A 21,597-nucleotide genomic window follows, 5' to 3' on the forward strand; every position below is an offset into this window, starting at 1 on the left:
CACTATTCAAAAAGGTTTTATTCACAGGAATAAAATAAGTTTATGAGAAACACTTTTACAGATGTCATTCATATTAGTAAAGTTTATTTGTACAGTATGTTTCAGCAACAAGGAATTTCAAAGTGCATTACATGATAAAACATGACACAATGTTAACTGTAATGTGAATTTTACCCAACTCAGAACAAAATAAAATGAAAGTACTGAGCAGATGTAGGAGGCGGGTTAGTGCTTAGGAAAAACTTCAGCTTTGAATAAGATAGGAGCATCTTCATATCAGTTATGGGAATGCAGCCAGAATGAGCAGTAATAGTTCTCCTTCTGTGCTCCGGAAAACTTTGTTTCATTTTGAAGTTTTAATGAAAAACATCCTGTTTAGGTGGATTACGTAACACCTTTTCCAGAGCAAAAAGGGATTACATTGTGGCTGACAGATATCCTTGAGTAACTAGTTTAATAATGCATCTTTCTACAAGAATCTAATGTTGTAGATTGCCCTTCAAAACTACAGTTTTTTCATGTAATGTGAACAAAGACAAATTTATCTTCCCTCTCCCAATCCGTACAGAGCAGCAGGAAGTTTGTTGTGAGGTTTAGGAAACAGCAGTTGGCCATCTTCAGTCATGACATCACCAAGAGTTCTGCTGTTTGAGAGTTTGGCAGGTCATAATAGATTCTGCTTACATCAAAATGTTTTCTGTAACGCTTTAAGTCTTGAGGAGCAAATTCATCATGCTGGCCTGTCCACACTGTGAGCGTGTACCTGTGCAGGAAAGCAACATCAGGTGAAGAGTAGCTGGCAAAGTTTCTGATGATGTGCAAAGGATGAAGATGTTTAAAAAATTTGTCTGATGAACTTCAGCCACTTTTCCTCCAACTCCTCAATAGAACTCCAGCCTCTGCTTTCAGGCAGACAGCGACAGTTGTACCGGCCAGACTAACCACCATGGAGCTTACCATGTACTTTGTGTGTGTGTGTGTGTGTGTGTGTGTGGTCACCTGTCTGACTGTTGCAGCAGCCATGATAGCTGGAAGAAGGACTGAGCCAGCAGCGCAGCACGAACCGGGAAGGTAACAGGATGTTTCAGATCTCTGCTCTTCTCCTCCATGGCATGCACCATGTCCCAGCTGTAACCTGGACAATCCCAGCACAAACAACCCCTTCTGAGCTCCTGACCAGACAGCTTATTGTGTTTCTAACATCTAATCAAAGCCACAATGAATGTTAAACACACTAATGAAACAACAATTCAATGCATTTTCTACTTAACTAAGCTGTCATAACATCAACATGGCCTGCATGTCTGCCTGCAGATTGTAATTCTCATTCTTTCCCTGTTAAATGTTGACCAAATCTCTTCCTTCAAGAGAGAGAAAATAGAGTCTGCCAGAGTCAATAAAAGATGGAAACATTTTGCAATAATGAAATACGTCAGACAGTTAAATCCAAATTTCAATCAGGAACCAGTGCAGGCCTTAAACTGGCTGTACAATGGAACAATAAACATTGTAGTATCTCTGATATCAGCTCAAACATCTCCTACTCGTAGCTTTGCTGATCTGGTTTAAACAAAGTTTCCATTTAGTTTCTGTTAAGAAAAAAGTGGTTGAACTCATCTCATCATACTTCTGTTTCAAACCTCCTTCAATTTCCTGGCTTAAGCTTCTAGAGCTTTCACTGTTTTGTTTTATAATCTCCTTAAAAAAATCTGTACTGTATTAGATTAAATGAAGATCATTTAAATCACAGGCTGTGAAAACATCTTCATTTCACAAAATTCATAATAATTTTTTTTTTTAACTCTGAATTTTAATACCGTGAAGATGATCTTAACCAAACCCATTTGGGTCCAGTTTAAAATCCAGAAGCAAACGGATGTAGAAGGCATAAAAACCGTAAAATGACATTTTTAGAATGAGTGTGTTTATCTGTATCATTCTGTAGCCACAATAAATAGGAATCAATAAGATAATTATTAAGATATAGCGACTAAAACCTTTTATGTGTTGCTACAATTTGATGAGGTTTCTTGGTAGCAGTCATTTAAAGTTTACCATGACGACCTTCATTTTCCCTTATGATAAGGTCTTTTTTCCCCTTCACATCTACAGTGTTCATTTATCTTAGTTTCTATTTATAATTAAGAAGGTCCACCAGAACACCAAACTCAGCACAGTAGAAAACTGTTTTCGCCTTCTCATAGGTAACATCTGAACAGAATAATGTTTGACCTTTAATAACCTTGCACCTGCCATACCTGATACGATTTATATTTTTATACTGCCCCAGAAATATTGTATTGCATGATCAGAATGACCTTTCTTTTAGTTTCTATTAAACGCAGACAGAGACACACACAGTGTCCTACTGATTTCACCAGGGTTATTAGTTCCCACAGTCCATCCTGTTGTCCAGCCAAGAGACAGCACAGTCTGAGCAGGAAGACTTGAGACAAGAGAGAGGAAAGCCTGGAAGTCCACAGGCGCGGTTCGTCCACTGGGTCCACTGAGAATGTCTGCATTGATCCACAGTGGACGTTCTGGCTCAGCCAGCAGGTCCTCCAGCAGAGCCAGGGATGGAGACACAGCCTCCAAGCTGGATGGAGGCAGCCCTCAGGATTAGCATCACACTCATATACATGCACAATATTGAGGAGAACCCAAGGAAGACAGCTCTCACCTCTTAAAGTCCAGTTTTATTCCTTTACTGGTCATCTTCACTTTCTCTAGCCACTCTTTCAGTGTGATGTCACTATCTGTGTCAGGGGGGTGAGCCATGATTGGCTCCATGGGATCATGATCTCTTATGATGACATCTGCTTCAATCATATGAGAGGGACCTGAGGATATAATCACAAGTCATTTCAAATGATCAACAAATATCCAACTCTCAACACTTTAACATATTTCACTCTTCCAACCAGTAAGTTAATTTCTTTAGTAAGTTTAAATTTCTGCTGTTAAGCTTGGTGTAATCACTGGCCTGTAGATCCAGGCCAGTGATTATAACATTCTGTCTTTTGATTAGTGATCAGAGAGAAAAGTCTTGTTTTCCTTCAGAACCAGTGACTGGGCTTTTTGTAAATTCTTCCTGTCTCTTGACAGTCCCACTAGTTCATGGCTGATGGCTACTCACGCTCCATAAACTGTTTACATCGAACTGTTTTACAAGAACACTCGGTTACTAGCTTAGGCTCTAGGGCAGGGGTGCCAAAAGTTGGTCCTCGACATCGGCAGCTCATAATTTACTGTGCCAAAATATGCATCCCCTGCTAACTCAGCTAAATAGAGAGTTAGGAAAGATTTCACTTTTCTAAATAATTGTTCATGTTCTCTGAGGAGATATTGTTTCATACCAGTTGGACAATATTTGGGGAAAATAGAGAGGGCTTGCATATATTGGCAGGCTCAAAATCCATATTGACAAAAAATGCATCCCCCTCCTAGCTTGAAGAAATAAAGAGTTAAGAGCAAAGTAACCTTTTCTACATAATTATACTTATCCTCTGAGATACTGGCATGAGTTTCACATCATTAGGATAATATTTGGGCAAAATAGGTAGGCATACAAATATCGGCAAGCTAATAATTTGCTTTGCCGTAAAATGCATCCCCTGCTAACTTGAAGAAATTAAGAATTAAGAGCAATTTCACCCTTTCTACGTAATGACACTTGTTCTCTGCCCTACTGCTATTAGTTTCATAACAGGACAATAGACAGGGGATGCAAATATTGGCAGGCTCAGAAATTAAAATGTATCCCCCCCTACATTAATAGACTAGACAGTTAAGGATGATATAAATTATTCTACATAATGGGCCTCTGTTTTGTAATGCTTTAAGCTATTATGGTGTTAAAAGAAAAATCGGGTTATTTCAAACCATCTGCGGAGAACATTTTCATCAGACACTGACTGAAAAACGTTCGACTCATATGTCTTAATAAAGGTGTAAAAACCGTATTTATTTAAATTAATCTGCGAAATAAAACTCACCGTTTCAGGGCTTACATGGTTAAGAAACGTGATAAAGTTACGATTATCTTTAAAAGTTTCCTCTTCGGTTATATTTCAGTTCGTTTTCTCATCAGTATGGGGGAGTTTAGAGCGATGCGCGCTCCCGCGACAGGGGATGCAATTCTAGGTATAACACCTGCATCCTCCATGTTTTAATTCCCTCCCTGATGGTAGTAACAACCTTTTGAGCATGTCAGTGTTCTTCTTTCTTTGGCCTTCTAATGAGCCATCATTTGATCCAGGTGCGAAAAATCAGGGAGAGAACTAAAACATGCAGGATGCCTCGAGGACCAACTTTGTGCACCCCAGCCCTAGGGTGTATTTGTGAATAGAGCATAATGTATTGTAGACGTACCGCTGAGAGCCTGAACAAGCGCGTTCCTGCTGTTGACAGCGTGCGACCATTTGAGCTGGACAGCGTCGCTTCCTGTCAACAGGCTGCGGCTCCTGAAATACTGTAGTGTTGTGTCCCACATGGTTCCTGCCGAGAAATCAACCTCCTTCGTCAGTAAAGTGTCACTGCGTGGTTGATAAACTCTGGAGACTGAAGAATACCTCTCTGACTTCAGTTGCTTCTCAGCTGTCTCACTGTTATTATGCAACACATAAACCGCTAAACAGACGAGAAAAACCGAGAATGTAAAAGAAAAACGAGATATCAGTCTTTCTAGACAGTTTCCAAAATGAAGACGTTCTTCTTCTTTTGTTTTTTATTGGCAGATGGCAACCAATTTAAGGTGCATTTACCGCCACCTACCAGATTGGAGTGTGGTCATCAATGTACACCTCGCTGCAGCAAACAGAACAAGTTAACCCAGCGAGGTCCTTCTCGATCTCAGAGGGAATTAGTAACGCAATGGTATGCACGAATGTGTAGATTCTCTTCCTGCGCGCACGCACAAAGACACCTATATATAAACAACAACAACAATAATAATAATAATAATAATAATAATAATAATAATAATAATAATAATAATAATAATAATAATAATAATAATAATAATAATAATAATAATGATAATACAGACCTTTGGGCACTTAAATAACTTTAAAACAACATAATATGTAGGAGAAAACATAAGATACAGAAATCCTTCAGCTATGAGTTTGACAATGAGGAACAGCAAAAAAAAAAAAAAACAAGTCTGATTTTAACTAAAATGTGCAGATTCATCATACTGTGATGATTTAAAACAGTCTGCTGGAGCTCAAACATTTCATCCAACTTTCAAGTTGTCAAAGGGAGGAATAGAAACGACTGAAAGGCGTTTCTATGGGAAAATAGCTGAGATATAAATATATATATATATATATATATATATATATATATATATATATATATATATATATATATATATATATATATATATATATATATATATATATATATATATATATATGCGTTTATCTTCAGTCGTATTGATTACTGTAACGGCGTCTTCACAGGTCTGTCCAACAAATCAATCAAACAGCTGCAGCTGATCCAGAATGCTGCTGCTCGTGTTCTAACTAAAACCAGGAAGATAGAGCACATAACACCAGTTTTAAAGTCCCTCCACTGGCTCCCTGTAACTCAAAGAATAGACTTTAAAATACTGTTGTTAGTTTATAAATCACTGAATGGTTTAGCACCACAATACATTAAAGATCTGCTGCTGTTGTATCAACCTTCCAGACCTCTCAGGTTCTGGTTCTGGTTCTGCTCTGCATCCCCAGAACCAGAACCAAACAAGGAGAAGCAGCATTCAGCATCTATGCACCACAAATCTGGAACAAACTTCCAGAAAACTGTAAAACAGCTGAAACACTGACTTCCTTTAAATCTCAACTAAAAACCCACTTGTTACGTTGTATTTGAAACGTAATAAATTACAAATTTATTGACGGAATCTGACTTGATGTTCTGTTTTTATTGTTGATTCTGTTGCCTTGTATTTTTGTGTTTGATTTGATGTGAAGCACTTTGAAATGCCTTGCTGCTGAAATGTGCTATAAAGTTTGATTTAGATTTTATATAAATATACACATACCTGTCGTTATTCTAGGACAGGTAAGAAAAAGTTCTTCTTAAGACCATTCATTTTCTTAATAACTCTCCATAACTTTGTTTCTCTTCCAATAGAATTACAACACTGTCTCCAACATGCCTTCTTAGCTGCTCTACTAGTCTTCCTAACTATAGCTTGTGCTTTCTCGCCTCAAAAGTATGACATCTCCTTACCAATTTAAAAGCTTTATTTCCCCCCTTATAGCAATACTACATTGCTCATTCCACCATGGGATATACTTTTTATTTCCTCTTCCCCCTGAGGAAATAATACTTTTCCTCCTGACATATTTGATTTAATGTCATCAACTGGCACATCAGGAGAAATACCTTAAATCAAACTGCACACATCTTTCTTTTCATGTAGGATTCTCCCCCTCACATTCTCACATAGGATATTTTCTTATATGCAGTGCCCTTTCTTTTTGTTTAACATCATTACAAATGATCAATAAAGATCCATCTCTCAACACTTTAACATATTTCACTCTTCTAACCAGTAAGTTAAATTCTTTAGTAAGTTTAATCAGATTCCACTTACCAAAGGACACACCCTCTTTGACCGTTTTCAAGACTATTTTAAACTCTGTTCATGCGAGACAATCGTTTTTGTCTCAACTTGAATATCGTATTCAAGTTGAGACAATGTGATTCAATTCAGTCAGATTCATTTCCCTCTGAAGAGGGTCTAGCAAGATCAGGGGATCACGAGAGATTATGAGACATCACTGTTTTGCGCCTGGGAAAACTTCAAAGCAGTTTTAGTTAAACATTAAACTATAGATATTTGTTTTTCTCTGCAGGGCACTATTGGCATTTAAGAACTGCACTGAAACAGTTCAGTTCTTTCTTTCAACATTTAAGAACTGTAAAAAAATGTCTTTTCTAAAAATAGACTTTTTTTAAGAAAAGTCTTTGAATTAACGTAATTAAATCATGGAAATGATTTCCGCACGATTAAATAACTTTCTTTCAGCATGAAGCATGTCTGTTGAACTAACTTAATTTTTATGAGTTGGATCAACTTAAGTAGTGTGAAGGTATCACTGTAACCTATGTTGGTTTCTCCAGTGTGATGTGGTGGTGCAGGGGTTTAGTACACTGCACGTTTGGAGGCCTTAGTCCTCGATGCAGACGTTGCTGGTTTGACTCCCGGTCCTGGCAACCATTGCCATGTCCTCACCCTGTCTGCCTACTGTCTCAAAAAAATACGAGCTACTGGCGCCGCAAAAACTTTTCTGAGAAAAAAAAAGAAAGTTGGTTTTATCTAAATTGCCATTAATCTTAGTAAAGTAAATTATTTGGTCCAAAGTGTTGCAAATTATTTGGGCTGGCTCTTTTAAATTACATTGGGTCCAACTATAGTAAATGAGTTGAATCAATCTTAATAAATTATATTGAGCCAACACATTTGCTTTAAATTGGAATAACCAATAATATATTAAGTTCAGCCAAAACTTTGATTTAGAATCAACCATAGAATAACCATAATAACATAAGTTGAGCCAACACAATTTCTTTACATTGGAATAACCTTAATAAATTAAGTTGACCTAACACATTTGCTTTAAATAGGAGTAACAGAATTACATGGTGCTGAAATAAAGCAAAGTAATCAGGTGAAAAACCTTTCCATGATTTTTTTATGTTCATCCAAAGAGGCTAGTTAACATAGCCACTGGTGAGGACAGATAAACAGTTTTCCTGGAGCAGTACATTGTGTTTCCGCCATCAGCATGTTATGCAGTGCATACATGCTCTCATGTATGCACAGGAGGAAGATCTTGACAGCTCCAAGACCTTCGTCCTGGGTCTAATTGGTTGTTTCTAACTGGAAGCAGCAATAGTAGTGCCATCCTTTCACAGATTATCTGTCTTAAATTAAACTATGTCGACATAGTGATAGTTTTAACAAATATGTACAAAACATTTTTGTTACTGCAACCCACCAACACCTTCCAATACCAGTGTCTGATGTCATCAATGCACCTGTCAAAGAATGATCAGGAATTCTCATTATCACTCTCCCAAGCATTGTGGAGAAATTTTCCTCATGAGTTGAAGATGTTATAGCTCCAAATGTAAGGCTGACATCATATCAACCCTGTTAATGAAAAAAGGGTTTTCCCTCTTTTGTTAGAGGACAGAAGGGTGATGAGTTTTGATTATGGAATGTACATTGTTCATTACATTGAACATTCCATATGTGCAATGTAATTACATATGTAGTTGCATATGTAATTACATATGCAACTACCTTAATTACACCCTGTTTCTCATTAATGCCTTAATGCACCCTGGGATGCATTAAGGTAATTACCTTAATGCAATTAATTACTTTAATGCATCCCATCACCTGTTGTGTTTTTCAACAGTTATGTCCTTTCATTACATATTCACCAAAAGTTGGTTAGATGCTTCTGATAGTAAATAGTACTGTGTGGCAGACCGTGTCAACCAGAGGTCGTAACAGAATTTTATTGACTTCACAACAAAAAGCATTGTGCCTTTACTTGTAAGCTTGCACTTTACTTGTACTTGTTAACACCTGTTGCAAAACTATATCCCACAAAATGTCCTTTAGAGTTGTAGAAACCGAATCCATCTGGTAAATCATCTGAAAATCCCACCAGTCTCAGTTATTTTCGTCATGTTGCATAATTCTGGGAAAATAGCCGTCTGTGTAAAGGGAAGGGCTTTATCAACCACATTGAAGCTCCACTGGTCTTTAAATATAAGAGCTTCATATGTAGAAATGAGAAACAGGGTGTTCCACCTGAAGGTAAGGCATCCCGATTAATGTAGTTTTTGTTAGCTCTCAAAATAATTTCACTTTGGATCCTGAACTAAATCAAATGAACAGAGAATGTGCACACGAGTCTGTAGGAGTGAGATCATGATGATTATGATGATGAAAGTCAGCCTTGAATATCACTTATACTTATTTAGTTTACAAGTCATTTAGATAGAAAAGCAATGACAGCATAAAAAGAGCATGCTTATATAAGTCCAAGTATTATGTTTAGTTGATCTTTGTAATCCAAAGTTTGAACCAAAACAAAAGACATCTGATGACAGAATGTTTTTTCAGTCTTATCCTCAAAATTTTAGGTCCTAATTACTCTTCCAGATTGTACCTTTCATTAATCTTGAGTATACTTTTAATTTAAATTGAACATGGGCTAAAGTCAGAATTTGCTTCTCCCCCTCAGCCTCCTTTGAGTCATGGTCTCCAACCTTCCTGTTGTGCTGCTGGTCCTGTGTGCTCTCAGCTTGACTCAGGCCCAGCTAAGGCTTTTCAATCTTCGGGCCAGCAAGCTTCCCTCTGACCTGCTTGGAACAACAGACGGTTATGTCAAGGTGTTCTGTGGAAAAACCAGCCTGGGTAAGACTGCTGTTCGTAAAGACACAGTCAACCCCTGGTGGGAAGAGGAGTTCAACTACTTCCATGCTCTGGAAAATGATGAGATGAAGCTTGAAGTGTATGACAATGACCTGCTCTTTGATGACCTGTTGGGGGTCTGCCAGCGTCAGCTCCAGCCTGGAACCCATCAACATGAGTGCTTTCTTAAAAAAGGCGGCACACTTCATTATTCCTACACCCTTGGATAACAGCCAGTAGTCCTGTGTAGATATACATGACATACTGGTTCAACATGCTCAAAATCCATTATTCCCACTCATGGTATGTATGATGTGATATTGGCTCAGTGATTCCATGCCTCATCGTGTAATACCAGACTCTTTAGCGAGAAAATACATTCTGGTCCTGTTGTCCAAAAGAATTCGTCCTTGTTTCACCGTTTTACCACCAGGGAAAAATAAAAATACTACTGCAACTAACCTCTGCCTGGTTATTCAAATTGATACTGTGCAAAGCTGTTGTAAAATAGAATTAGTCAAAAGTACATTTTGTTAACATGTTAATGTAAAAACACCTAACAAGGTTTAGTGGCTATTCCAGCTTACTCTTGTATGTGTTAATAGTGTGTGAATGGCTGGAAAAGTTGAGGCCTGCCTTTTCCAGTGCATATCCTGCCAGTCACCCACTTCTGGAAGATGGCAGCGGGAACCCTGAAACCTAGAAATAGTGTTGGCATGGAAAATGTATAGATTAATACTTTCTCAGTCAGCAGGTCTCCTATTTTTTTAAATTTATTTTTAATTTTTTTAGAAGTACATACAATCAGACACGAGGGCTAGGGCAGGTAGCCAGCAGTCCCACTAATGACCATAACAATTTTACAGACATTTCGCTGTATAGAGTGACAAAAAATAAATAGAGGAAAACTCACAGGTGTCTGTCTAGGTGATGTGGAATCAAAAATTAATTGTTGCACACCTTTTGCTACAAAATGATCCCATTTTCTCCAAAGTCTCTCTCCTTTCTCTTTCTGGAGACGTATTGTAAAAGTCAATATTTCTATTGTGTGAATCAGGTTCATAATATTCACAAGAATCTCCAGAGTAGGGGGTCTAGGTTGGAGCCAACAATTAGTAATAGCCTTCTTGCTTGCAATCATAAATATCTTCAACAGGTATGCATCACCATTCCTGAGTCCCTCAGAAAGTATTCCAAGGTACATAACAGGAAATAAAAAGACTAAATTTATACCCAGTATTTCATAGATTAGTTGATGTTAATTATAACATTCTTCCAGAAAGTCGTCAACTGCAGATATGAAAGCATCCTGCAGAAACCACACACTGAAAAAAAGACCTCTTTGGATGAACACAAAAAAATCATGGAAAGGTTTTCCACCTGATTACTTTGCTTTATTTCAGCACCATGTAATTCTGTTACTCCTGTTTAAAGCAAATGTGTTAGGTCAACTTAATTTATTAAGGTTATTCCATTGTAAAGAAATTGTGTTGGATCAACTTATGTTATTATGGTTATTCTATGGTTGATTGTAAATCAAACGTGTTGGCTGAACTTAATATATTTTGGTTATTCTAATTTAAATAAAATGAGTTGGCTCAACTTATTTTATTACAGTTATTCTATTAAGTTTTGGCTGAACTTAATATATTTTGGTTATTCCAATTTAAAGCAAATGAGTTGGCTCAATATAATTTATTAAGGTTGATTCAACTTATTTACTACAGTTGGACCCAATGTAATTTAAAAGAGCCAGCCCAAATAATTTGCAACGCTTTGGACCAAATAATTTACTTTACTAAGATTAATGGCAATTTAGATAAAACCAACTTTTTTTTTTCTCAGAAGAGTTTTTGCGGCGCTAGTAGCTCGTATTTTTTTGAGACAGTAGGCAGACAGGGTGAGGACATGGCAATGGTTGCCAGGACCGGGAGTCAAACCAGCAACGTCTGCATCGAGGACTAAGGCCTCCAAACGTGCAGTGTACTAAACCCCTGCACCACCACATCACACTGGAGAAACCAACTGATGTTACAGTGATACCTTCACACTACTTATTAAGTTGATCCAACTCATGAAAATTAAGTTAGTTCAACAGACATGCTTCATGCTGAAAGAAAGTTATTTAATCGTGCGGAAATCATTTCCATGATTTAATTACGTTAATTCAAAGACTTTTCTTTAAAAAAGTCTTTTTTTTTTTAAAAAAAAAATACTTTTTTTACAGTTCTTAAATGCTGAAAATGCTGCAATAGTGCCCTGCAGAGAAAAACAAATATCTATAGTTTAATGTGTAACTAAAACTGCTTTGAAGTTTTCCCAGGCGCAAAACAGTGATGTCTCATAATCTCTAGTGATCCCCTGATCTCACTAGACCCTCTTCAGAGGGAAATGAATCTGACTATAATGAATCATGTTATCTGAACATGATTAAATTTCATAAACGTGAAGTTGTTGAATTTTTTGTTTATCAAACATGATTGTATCACGTTTTTGTTTGAAGCATGAAATTATTTAGTTAAAAGTACATGATATTCTTTTGTTAATCTGATAACCCCCTAAGTTCATTTTTTACAGTGCACCGCATTCCCTCCAGCAAGAGAACTGTGAACCACCCAGCTTCAGTCTCTGCTTTGGCGTAATACATTTTTTAAATTAGATTCTTCCAGCAGAAATCGCGTCTTGTTTGTGGTGGATAGAGAATTCCTCCAAATCTGCAGCCAAACCTTAGGTAAAATTATTGCATTTGTTTCCTTTTCCCATTGTTGTCTGATATAATCAGTTGAGATCTTATTCATAGATGCTAAATTTGTGTAATGTTTTCAAATGATGCCTTTTGTATTTTTGCTAGCATATGAATCCATAAATATTTGTACTATTCCTGGCTCTGCACCCAAATCAGGGGTTTTGATTTCCTTCCTAAAGAAACTTTGGACCTGCAAATAACAGAAGAAATCTTCTCTGCCCACCTCATGAGTCCGGCACAAATCATCAGATTTTACTAAATCCTCAGGCCTATCAATGCTGGAAGGAAATGCGGGTGGTAATCAGGCCAACTCAATACTCCTGTTTGTGGAGATTAAACTTTTTAACCACCTCTGCTCACTTTTTCAAAATCAAAATCAAATCAAATCAAACTTTATTTGTATAGCACATTTCAGCAGCACCGCATTTCAAAGTGCTTTACATCAAATCAAACACAAAAACACAATGCAACATAGAATCAACAATAAAAACACAACATCAAGTCAGATTCTGTCAATAAATTTATAATTGATTACGTTTCAAATAAAACTCTAAACAAGTGGGTTTTTAGTTGAGATTTAAAGGAAGTCAGTGTTTCAGCTGTTTTACAGTTTTCTGGAAGTTTGTTCCAGATTTTTGGTGCATAGATGCTGAATGCTGCTTCTCCTCGTTTGGTTCTGGTTCTGGGGATGAAGAGCAGAACCAGAACCAGAAGACCTGAGGGTTCTGGAAGGTTGATACAATAACAGCAGATCTTTAATGTATTGTGATGCTAAACCATTCAGTGATTTATAAACTAACAACAGTATTTTAAAGTCTATTCTTTGAGCTACAGGGAGCCAGTGGAGAGACTTTAAAACTGGTGTTATGTGCTCTATCTTCCTGGCTTTAGTCAGAACACGAGCAGCAGCATTCTGGATCAGCTGCAGCTGTTTGATTGATTTGTTGGACAGACCTGTGAAGACGTTGTTGCAATAATCAATACAACTGAAGATAAACGCATGGATGAGTTTCTCTAGATCTGGCTGAGACATTAGTCCTTTAATCCTGGAAATATTCTTCAGGTGATAGAAGGCTGACTTTGTAACTGTCTTTATGTGTCTCTGAAAGTTCAGGTCAGAGTCCATCACTACTCCCAGGTTTCAGGCCTGATCGCTGGTTTTTAGTTGTAATAACTGAAGCTGTGCACTGACTCTAGATCTATAACTCTAGATCTATAACTCTAGATCTATAACTCTAGATCATTCCTCTTTAGGTCCAAAAATAATAACTTCAGTTTTGTTTTTGTTCAGCTGGAGAAAGTTTTGGCACATCCACACATTTATCTGTTCTAAGCATCTGTTCAATGATTCAAAGATAAACTCAAACACAAATGTTGTAATTGGTATATCTGGGGCAGCCCATCCAAGCATCCCAGAACAGACTGCACAGGGAAGTCCAACAAAGAAAGCTCCATATCCTTACATTTAGCCTCATAGGTTGGGTTACACAGACACCAGAGGACTAATCTGGGCAGACAAATAATAATCCACCAGGCAAGGCAGACCTATTCTCCTTCCCGATCCCCAGGCTGCTGCAGGGTAAAGTATTTGGCCTTTTATTTCTCCATGTAAACCTTGAAAAATGCTTATCCCACTTCCTAATTTGTTTTGCGGGAACATCTACTGGAAGTGCTGCAAATATGTACAACAGTCGTGGGAGAACATTTATCTTTATTGTTTGGATTCTGCTGCCCAGGTCCAGGGGAAACAGGCTCCACCTGTCCAGGTCCTCATATATTTTCTTATTTAGTCGTTTGTAATTAACCTCATGTAACTGAGCCACATTTTTTGTTAATATGACACCCAAATGCTCTATTTGTTATTGATGCCAATTAAATTGGTAACTATTTATGAACTGTTTTAATGGAACGAAACGGAGGGTCAAAATTGTATGTTGAGTTTATAACCTGAGAGTCTGCCATATGTTTCCAGGATGTTCATAAGCAATGATATACCAGATTCAGGGTTTTTAATTACTACTAAAACATCATCCGCATACAAGCATATTTTGTTTTCCACATCCCCTATTGTCACTCCCTCCAACCCAGAATCTTCTCTAATAACTTGAGCCAGTGGTTCAATAAAAAGATTAGAGTATTGGGCTTAATGGGCAGCCCTGCCTACATCCTCGTTGTAATGTTATTTGATTTGAGAGGCTTCCATTAATTTTAATTCTTGCTTTTAGTGAGGAATACATAGTTTTTATACATTGAATAAATTTATCACAAAATCCAAATCTCTTCATTACTTCAAATAAAAACTCCCACCCATCATATGCCTTCTAGGCATCTAAGCTGAGAAGGACTACAGTTGATTTTTCTTTAATTATATGATCCACAATATTGAACGGCCCTTCTTATCATGCGTTTGTCTATTACCACTGAATCCTGTCTGATCCTCATCTATCAGGGAAGGCATCAGGGTACTTCATCTCTTAGCTAATATTGCAGCATATAGTTTGTAGTCTATGTTTAAAACACTAATTGATATAAACAGATATAAATGCCTCTCGCCATGATGGTGGGAGAGTGCCGCCTGCCAGGGTGTAATTGAAAGAGGCCTTTAATATTGGGAGAACTGATTCCTTCATGGCCTTATACCACTCAAGAGGGAACCCATCACAACCTGGTGATTTGCTGATCTTAAGATTTGACATTCCACGGTCAACTTCCTCAGCTGATATTTCTGCCATTAACTTGTCTTTTTTTTTTTTTTCCTAGAGATGGAAGACCCAAGGAGTTGAGAAATTTTTTAATTATATGTTATCCCTTTTGTCCGGCTGTGTGTACAGAGCTGCATAATACCCTTCAAACGATCTCTGAATTTCTTCAAGTTTATTAGTTATCTTGTTAGTTTTTGGGTTCCAAACTTTATAGATTGTGTTTCCCACCTATTGTTTCCTAAGCCCCCAAGAAAGCACCTTAGCAGCTTTAGGCCCTGCCTCATAATATCTTTGTCTCATTGTGAGGGATTTACTTCCCTCCCTAACAGGTGCTGTTTTTTAGTATTTCCTATATTGTAATTTATCTGGTAGGCTAAATATATTGCTTTTATTTGGGGGTAGTAACTTGCTTTATTTAATATTGTGTTTTAATCATTCTCTCTTCTCTTTGAGGTCACCTGGTCATGTATTGCCATGGAAGCGTGCCCATGAGCAGTGCTAACAAGTAGTGATGGTCTATCTGAAGCCAGGCTTCGAGGCTTGTACCGAGTAATAAGGGGGCGTGTCCGATGAAGCCCCGCTTAGAGGCTGGTGTCGTCTTGTTGAAAAACACGTGACTGGCAACAAACGAGGCCTCGCATTGCATGGGTCACGTGACTGCTTCATTTTGCGTGTCGGTTTTCAAAATAAGAGCGTGATGAGCCGCTGCTTGATCGCATCAGAGGAGTATTTGTCTTCAGCAGTGGCCGTAATAAAAGGAACCTTTTATAGTTCATGTGTATTAATGATTTTGATGAAAGCACTCATCAAAATGTAATGTTTGTTACCAGTTTTCTCAATGGTTAATTATGGCATATTTTGTGACTTTATATTTATGTGTTTTTATTATGTAAAACATTTTGACACTGCATTGCTGCTGAAATGTGCTACACAAATAAACTTGATTGAAAAGGAGCCAGCAAGAAGAAAAAAAATCTGACATCAGGGAATACTTTGAGATGATTCACTCACAAGATTCTTAAATAACAATAATTAAACTTTTCACCTCCAAAATTCTCACCTTCTTGAAATTTCCACTATTTCTTTGTTGTGCAAAAATATATCAGTCTTGCACAACAGAAACAGACTTAAAGCTGTTGGAAAAGTAAAATTCTGGCTTATAAGTAAAAATATAAAGAATCAGATCAGAGAGCCAATAGAAATCCAAGAAAAAGAACTTTTGAAGAATTTTACATTTTCATGAGGCAAATCAAAACTCAAAGAAAACTGTCTGCCCCAACAAGCACTGCACTCTGAGTACACTAAAACAAATGTCTATTGTCAAATCAGTCAATGACAGAAGAAAACAGCCAGTAACAGTCAACATATACCAGGATTGGCTACAAATAATTTTAATAACTAAAAAAGATTAGTTCAATAGGATTTAATTGACTCTCCTGTTACTAAACGTGACTTTGACAAAAACTTTGTGATAATATTGCATTTACTAATTGTTTTTAAATATGTCTGTCTGAGTGACAGGCTGTCACAGTTTCAACAGCAGGTGTCACTAGTGACAAATGAATGAAGCATCGAGTGATGCTCCATGCTTCATGAACTTTTGGGCAAAGCAATGGGCCGGGAAGCTTCATTGCTTCATGAGGCTTCATTTGGCCATCACTACTGACAAGGATGTGGTGTTTTCAATCAGCCTCATTGGGAAAATCCATTGTTTGAGAGATAGGGGAGACGTTTTTGGGTTTTGTATGAGCCCAGATTGTTTTTGTTGTGAAGTTGTTAGTTGTAATTATGTAAATATTTTTCTAGGAATATAGTTTAGCACAAATGTTTTTCCTATCTGGAAATGTAAATGTTGTAACCGCCCCTTAATTAGTCCTGGTAGGAGCCAATGCTTTAAAAGCCAGGTGATTTAGATCAGAGGGAGACTCTCCTTCCTGTTTGAATGCATATCATGCTGTGAACTGGAATGAAATGTTTGAAGAACTGCATAAAAAAAAAATTCAGAGCTCTACAATTTCTGGATTTTGTCGGATTTTCCATTGCAAACCAACACTCATATAGTTAAGTTTGGTTTTTTCCAATTTCCTCAGTAAAAAGTCTGTGAATCTAATGCTTAATAGGCCCCATTTGTTTCAGTAAGGAAGGGCTTTTGTTGATCGAATGAAGCTGCTCCAATCTTTTGAAATTTTGCTGGAAGTCTGTTAGTTTTTTGTTGTTTTTTTTTTTTTTGCTCTAATCTTATTCAAATTAGCACATTTTGCAATTATTTTAGCCCTAATATATGCTGCATCCCACAGAATTGTAGGGCTAACTGTTCCATTATCATCAAATTCTAAGTAATTTTTAAGCTCCTCTGTCATTTCCGTTTTGAATGCAGTACCATTTAATAAGCTTGTGTTGAGCCTCTGTAAAGTGTTTTTAGGGTTTCTAATTAAATTAATTTTCATATTTAAACCAGAGTGATCAGAAATGTCTCTTTGTCCTATTATGCTATCTGTAACTCTGTGAAGGTCCTTATTGAACATAAAAAATAATTAATTCTAGTATGTACGTTATGCCTAATGAAGTAAAAAGTTAATCCAGTCCTGTCTTTTGGAAATATCTGCATATATATGGGAGTCCCAATTCTTGCAAGATTTTTGTTATTGCTTTTCTAAGTGAGTCCTTCTTTATGGAACCCTATAGGGGAGATGGGGATTTTTTTTTCTTTTGTGTTCCCTTGCAAAAGGTTTTGTGTTCTCTCCCAATAATGTACTGGTCAATTCATGTGGCATTATTGAGTGCTGTAAGCCTTTAATACAAAGTTATGTAAGGTTTTTCCATGACTGTTGATATCTTGTTGTGAAAAATGCACCACAAACCTATTGCTGAGTTTCAGACACGTGACCCGGCTGATGAGCGAAATTCAGATGGAGGTCCAGAAGTGGATTTCTCTGGTTCAAAATAAAACAAAATTGATCACGAGTAGCAAATGCTCTAAATAGGCTGGAACAGACAAGAAAAATTATGCATATATTTAGAATATGATCAGTATTATCTCAGTAAAAAAGACTTGTCTTATAATCTTGAGGATTATAAAATGTTACGTCAGACCACCTTTTTCAGTAACAATTAATCTAACGCGTTGCTATTTCAAATTCAGTAATCAGACTGCAGTTATTTATTAAAATAACTTTGCGTTACTGTGAGTTTTTATTTTCTTTTGTAATTTAATTTTATTTCCTCTATGCGCCTTGGGGAGCGACCGCCGTTTCTATGCGACAGTATCAGCAGCAACAGAAATGTGAGCAATGGAGCGGAGAGAGATTTTGTTACTGGAAAAACAGGAACTATTTTGAGTTTCGGTCGCCAAGTTCGATTACTATAAGCAGGTTTGGGCTTGTTTTTTTCTAAAGTTGCTTGCAAATGTAATGGTTGTGCTTTTTTGGGCTTGTTTTTGAAACTGAAGTTGCTTATTTGGGCTTGGAAATAAGCAGACATAAGCCCTAGAAATTGTCTTACATCCAGGTAGTTTTACTCAGGCTCTCCCTCTCCATCATTTCCTGGATGATCTGTCCTGCTGTGTCTTTGTTAATGTCAAGTTAATATATTACCTGTGAATGCGCTCCAGAAATCTCCAAACATCGAAACTAATATGAACAGCACAATAAATGTAAAAATAGCTTTGAGTGAGCGTAATGTTGTGCAAACAAATGCTATTATAATGTTTAATATTTATGTTGAGTGGCTGTAGGACGCTGGATTCGGATCCAATGCAGGTCAACTATTGGCACCAATCTACAGAAACCCCAAGTTTGTGTCCAGACACGAACCGTGTAGAAGAATAATCACAGCCCACTGTGACTGTATGGCTGGGTAGGTTATTTTTCATTTATTTAGTTTTTGTTGCTTTTTTAGCATGAAAGTTCCTAAAACATTATATTTTCTGTCCCTAACTTGGCACTGAGCTAGCTTGTAACAACATTAGCAATCTGAGGACAGCCACACTACGGCATAAAATTAATAAATTTTAATGCTTATCTTTCTAAGTAACTGTCCAATAAAACATCTGAAAATACAATTTAAAAGATGAGATTGTTACCTGTTAGTGGGCGCTGCAAACTCTGGCATTGTTAGTTTTCACACCACCTATGTTTTAGCCATAGATTGTTGATCCGCGTTGGGTGACGTCGGTGCTACGTCATCTGAAACCCAGTAATAAACAGAAACTTTCCGTTAATAGGAAAGAAATAAAACGACATCCAAACTATTTGGATTATTTCCGAATTACTATCATGCGTAATCAGTCATCTGACAGTTATGATTGTATCTGAATGGTTTAAAGGGCCGTTTTCATGTGCAGTTCCATCTCAACCTTACATAGACAGACATAAACATGCAGTGAATAAATCGAGTTTCAATCAGTATTTTATTGCACCAAACAGTTGATAACTAGAAAAATAGCTGTTTTTAGCAAAACAGATGTGAGAATGCATATTTGCAGAATGTTCACAGCAGAAATGCAAGAAAAAGCAGAACATAGCATAAGAAGTAGGGAAAAAAGCAGAAGAAAGCTACAGTCATATATGGTAGAAATCTTTTGCTAACAAGTGAAATTTAGCCAAAGATATATCGCAGATTAGCAGAAGCAGAAATTAGTATAAAATCTGAAATAGTTGAAAAAGCTGAAAAGTGAAACATAGCAAAATAAATAGCATAAAGTATCAAAAGAAGCAGAAAATTTTGACATATGAATCGCTAAATATATTTAGCAATAATAAATATGACATGTGATTAAAGTTTGCAGAAGACCTTTGTAGGCAGTAAAACCAGTAAAAGCAGAAGGCATACACAGAAAGGTAGACTAGCAGAATGCTGACACACAGACAGAAACATTGAAGGAATAGGAAAAAATGTGACATGTCTGAACTCCAGAAGAGTTTGACAGAAAACAGTAAGATCTGTAGCAATGATTCTAATAGTCCCTTAAAGCAGACATTCGTGCCTACGTTTTAATGTATAAATTATTTCTGTACAGTTAAACATGTATGAACAGCATCATTTTGTTTGTCAAAAAGCATAAAAAGTTCAAAAATCGTCAGTTAGAATTCCACCATAGAATTATATTGTAAACCTGAAAACAATCAAAAATCTGCATAAAACTTAAATCGCAAGTGTTGAAAAACCATAAGAGATATCCAAAAGCCACGACTATTAAATATATTTTAAAATCTTGTCACTTGTTTAAAAGTTGAATCTAGTTTCTAGGTTTAAGTAGGCAGAAGTAGTAAGCTGTGAAAAAGCTGAAGATTTTAGCAGAATTTAGTGGAATTTTTTTAGAATTTCCATGTATTTCAATGGGGCAAACATTTGTACAAAAGCGTAAATATTTCAAAAGGTACAGTAGTGAATTTTAGCAAAAATCATAGCAGAAATCTCCAGAAAAAGCAGAACGTTTTGATATGTGAATTAGCACAGTTAGTTGAAGTGAATGGGAAGGTTACTGGCATGTTGGCTTTGTGTGTAAGAGGAAGCGGCACTTGTGTATTGTTTGGCCTCACAGGCCAGGCGCGCTCCCACTATCTCCGTTGGCAGAAGATTGCTGATCGTCTCCCCTGTGATACCTTTGGATCTGTTTGCAGACACGGGTCCCAACATGAATCCACGTTTTCTCAAGTACAGCGCAGCCTCCTCCACGTTGCTGTAGATGACCATGCCGGAGACATGGCCAAAATGCGCACAAGCATTTTGGCCATCGGGGTTTGGAACGGGATAGTGTTCTCTCTGAAGCACTTTCTTAACCGGAGCATACTCTCTCCTTTACAGCTGTATGTTTTCAGCAGAGTCGTGGTCGAAGACTATCCGTTTTTCTTGTAGGCCTATAGTTTTCTTCCACGCCGCGCAGAAGATTTGTTTTTTAACATTACATTTCAGGAAGCGTAGCACCATGGACTGAGGTGGAGCACCCGTTGGAGACTGTGTACCCAGCGCTCTGTGGCACCCCACTATCCCCAGATTCTTCTCTGTGCCTAAATCCAAATTGCCCCCGCATGTTTTTCATGCACCTCTGCAGTGAGGTACCTTGCACATTTTCAGGGATGCCATATTATTCCGGAAGTTATTCCGGCGTGAGCGTCTTTCCAAATCCATGATCTTCTCCTGAAGTAATTTCTTACTTCGGGAGTAAAAGAAATTACTCCCGAAGGAATTTCGGGAGTATGCCTCTTCACCAATAATTAGTGGAGATGGGCATCTGCCCCCAGGTCACCTGCAAGGATAAACATGATATAAATCAGTGGCATGCTACCTTTACAAACCAAAGAGCCACTTCTCCCGCTTAGTCCAGCTAAAGAAAATTGCTACTTGACCTTTTTAAAAATGGCAAAAATTATAACATCTAAGTTATTGTTTTTAGCATTTTAAAAAACACACCATCCTATTTCTATTATTAGCTCTTAAAATAATATAACATAAATCTTTTACAGAAAGAGGATGGATTGTCTTCTGGGATGCTAATATTTTGGCCAGTTAAACCTTTATTTCACCAGGCAAAACATTAGAAAAACTTAGCCTGAAAGTGTGCTAAAGCACTTAAAAAGAGAGGGAGCTGAATAAAGGGGTGGAGCAACAATATTTCTGAACAAGAGTGGGTTCATTCTGCAAAATTCCTCAAAAAACTTAAATCTGTTCAAAAACAGCAGGACATGAAATCAAGGAGTTGA

General features: G+C 37.2%; 2 protein-coding genes and 1 long non-coding RNA gene across 7 annotated transcripts in view; 2 read left to right on the top strand and 1 right to left on the bottom strand.

Annotated features, from left to right (window-relative positions):
* fam151b (family with sequence similarity 151 member B) lies at positions 1 to 19,068 on the bottom strand. Of its 5 annotated transcripts, none has more exons than XM_044111656.1 (8): positions 18,978 to 19,068; positions 17,758 to 17,829; positions 4,572 to 4,924; positions 4,372 to 4,497; positions 2,681 to 2,840; positions 2,379 to 2,596; positions 1,000 to 1,135; positions 1 to 763 (listed from the first exon to the last, which is right to left on the bottom strand). In XM_044111656.1, the coding sequence occupies exons 4-8, from the start codon at positions 4,490 to 4,492 to the stop codon at positions 622 to 624; spliced, it is 777 nt and encodes a 258-aa protein (XP_043967591.1). In that variant the 5' UTR covers positions 4,493 to 4,497; positions 4,572 to 4,924; positions 17,758 to 17,829; positions 18,978 to 19,068; the 3' UTR covers positions 1 to 621. The 5 variants fall into 5 exon arrangements, with proteins under 5 accessions (XP_043967591.1, XP_043967590.1, XP_043967589.1 ...); XM_044111655.1 differs by having other exon boundaries at positions 2,370 to 2,596; XM_044111654.1 differs by having other exon boundaries at positions 2,370 to 2,596; positions 4,372 to 4,924.
* LOC122828252 (protein C2-DOMAIN ABA-RELATED 1-like) lies at positions 8,793 to 9,909 on the top strand. The gene is made up of 2 exons (XM_044111659.1): positions 8,793 to 8,848; positions 9,279 to 9,909. The coding sequence occupies exon 2, from the start codon at positions 9,292 to 9,294 to the stop codon at positions 9,676 to 9,678; it is 387 nt and encodes a 128-aa protein (XP_043967594.1). The 5' UTR covers positions 8,793 to 8,848; positions 9,279 to 9,291; the 3' UTR covers positions 9,679 to 9,909.
* The window catches only part of LOC122828254, a 13,984-nt gene continuing 8,725 nt past the window's right edge, over positions 16,339 to 21,597 (top strand). Inside the window, exons 1-2 of the long non-coding RNA XR_006370185.1 lie at positions 16,339 to 18,267; positions 18,630 to 18,751. This is a non-coding gene — a long non-coding RNA (uncharacterized LOC122828254). The remainder of the gene's footprint in view (positions 18,268 to 18,629; positions 18,752 to 21,597) is intronic.

The sequence above is a fragment of the Gambusia affinis genome, linkage group LG03 (genome assembly GCF_019740435.1).
Source record: "Gambusia affinis linkage group LG03, SWU_Gaff_1.0, whole genome shotgun sequence".
NCBI lineage: Eukaryota > Metazoa > Chordata > Actinopteri > Cyprinodontiformes > Poeciliidae > Gambusia > Gambusia affinis.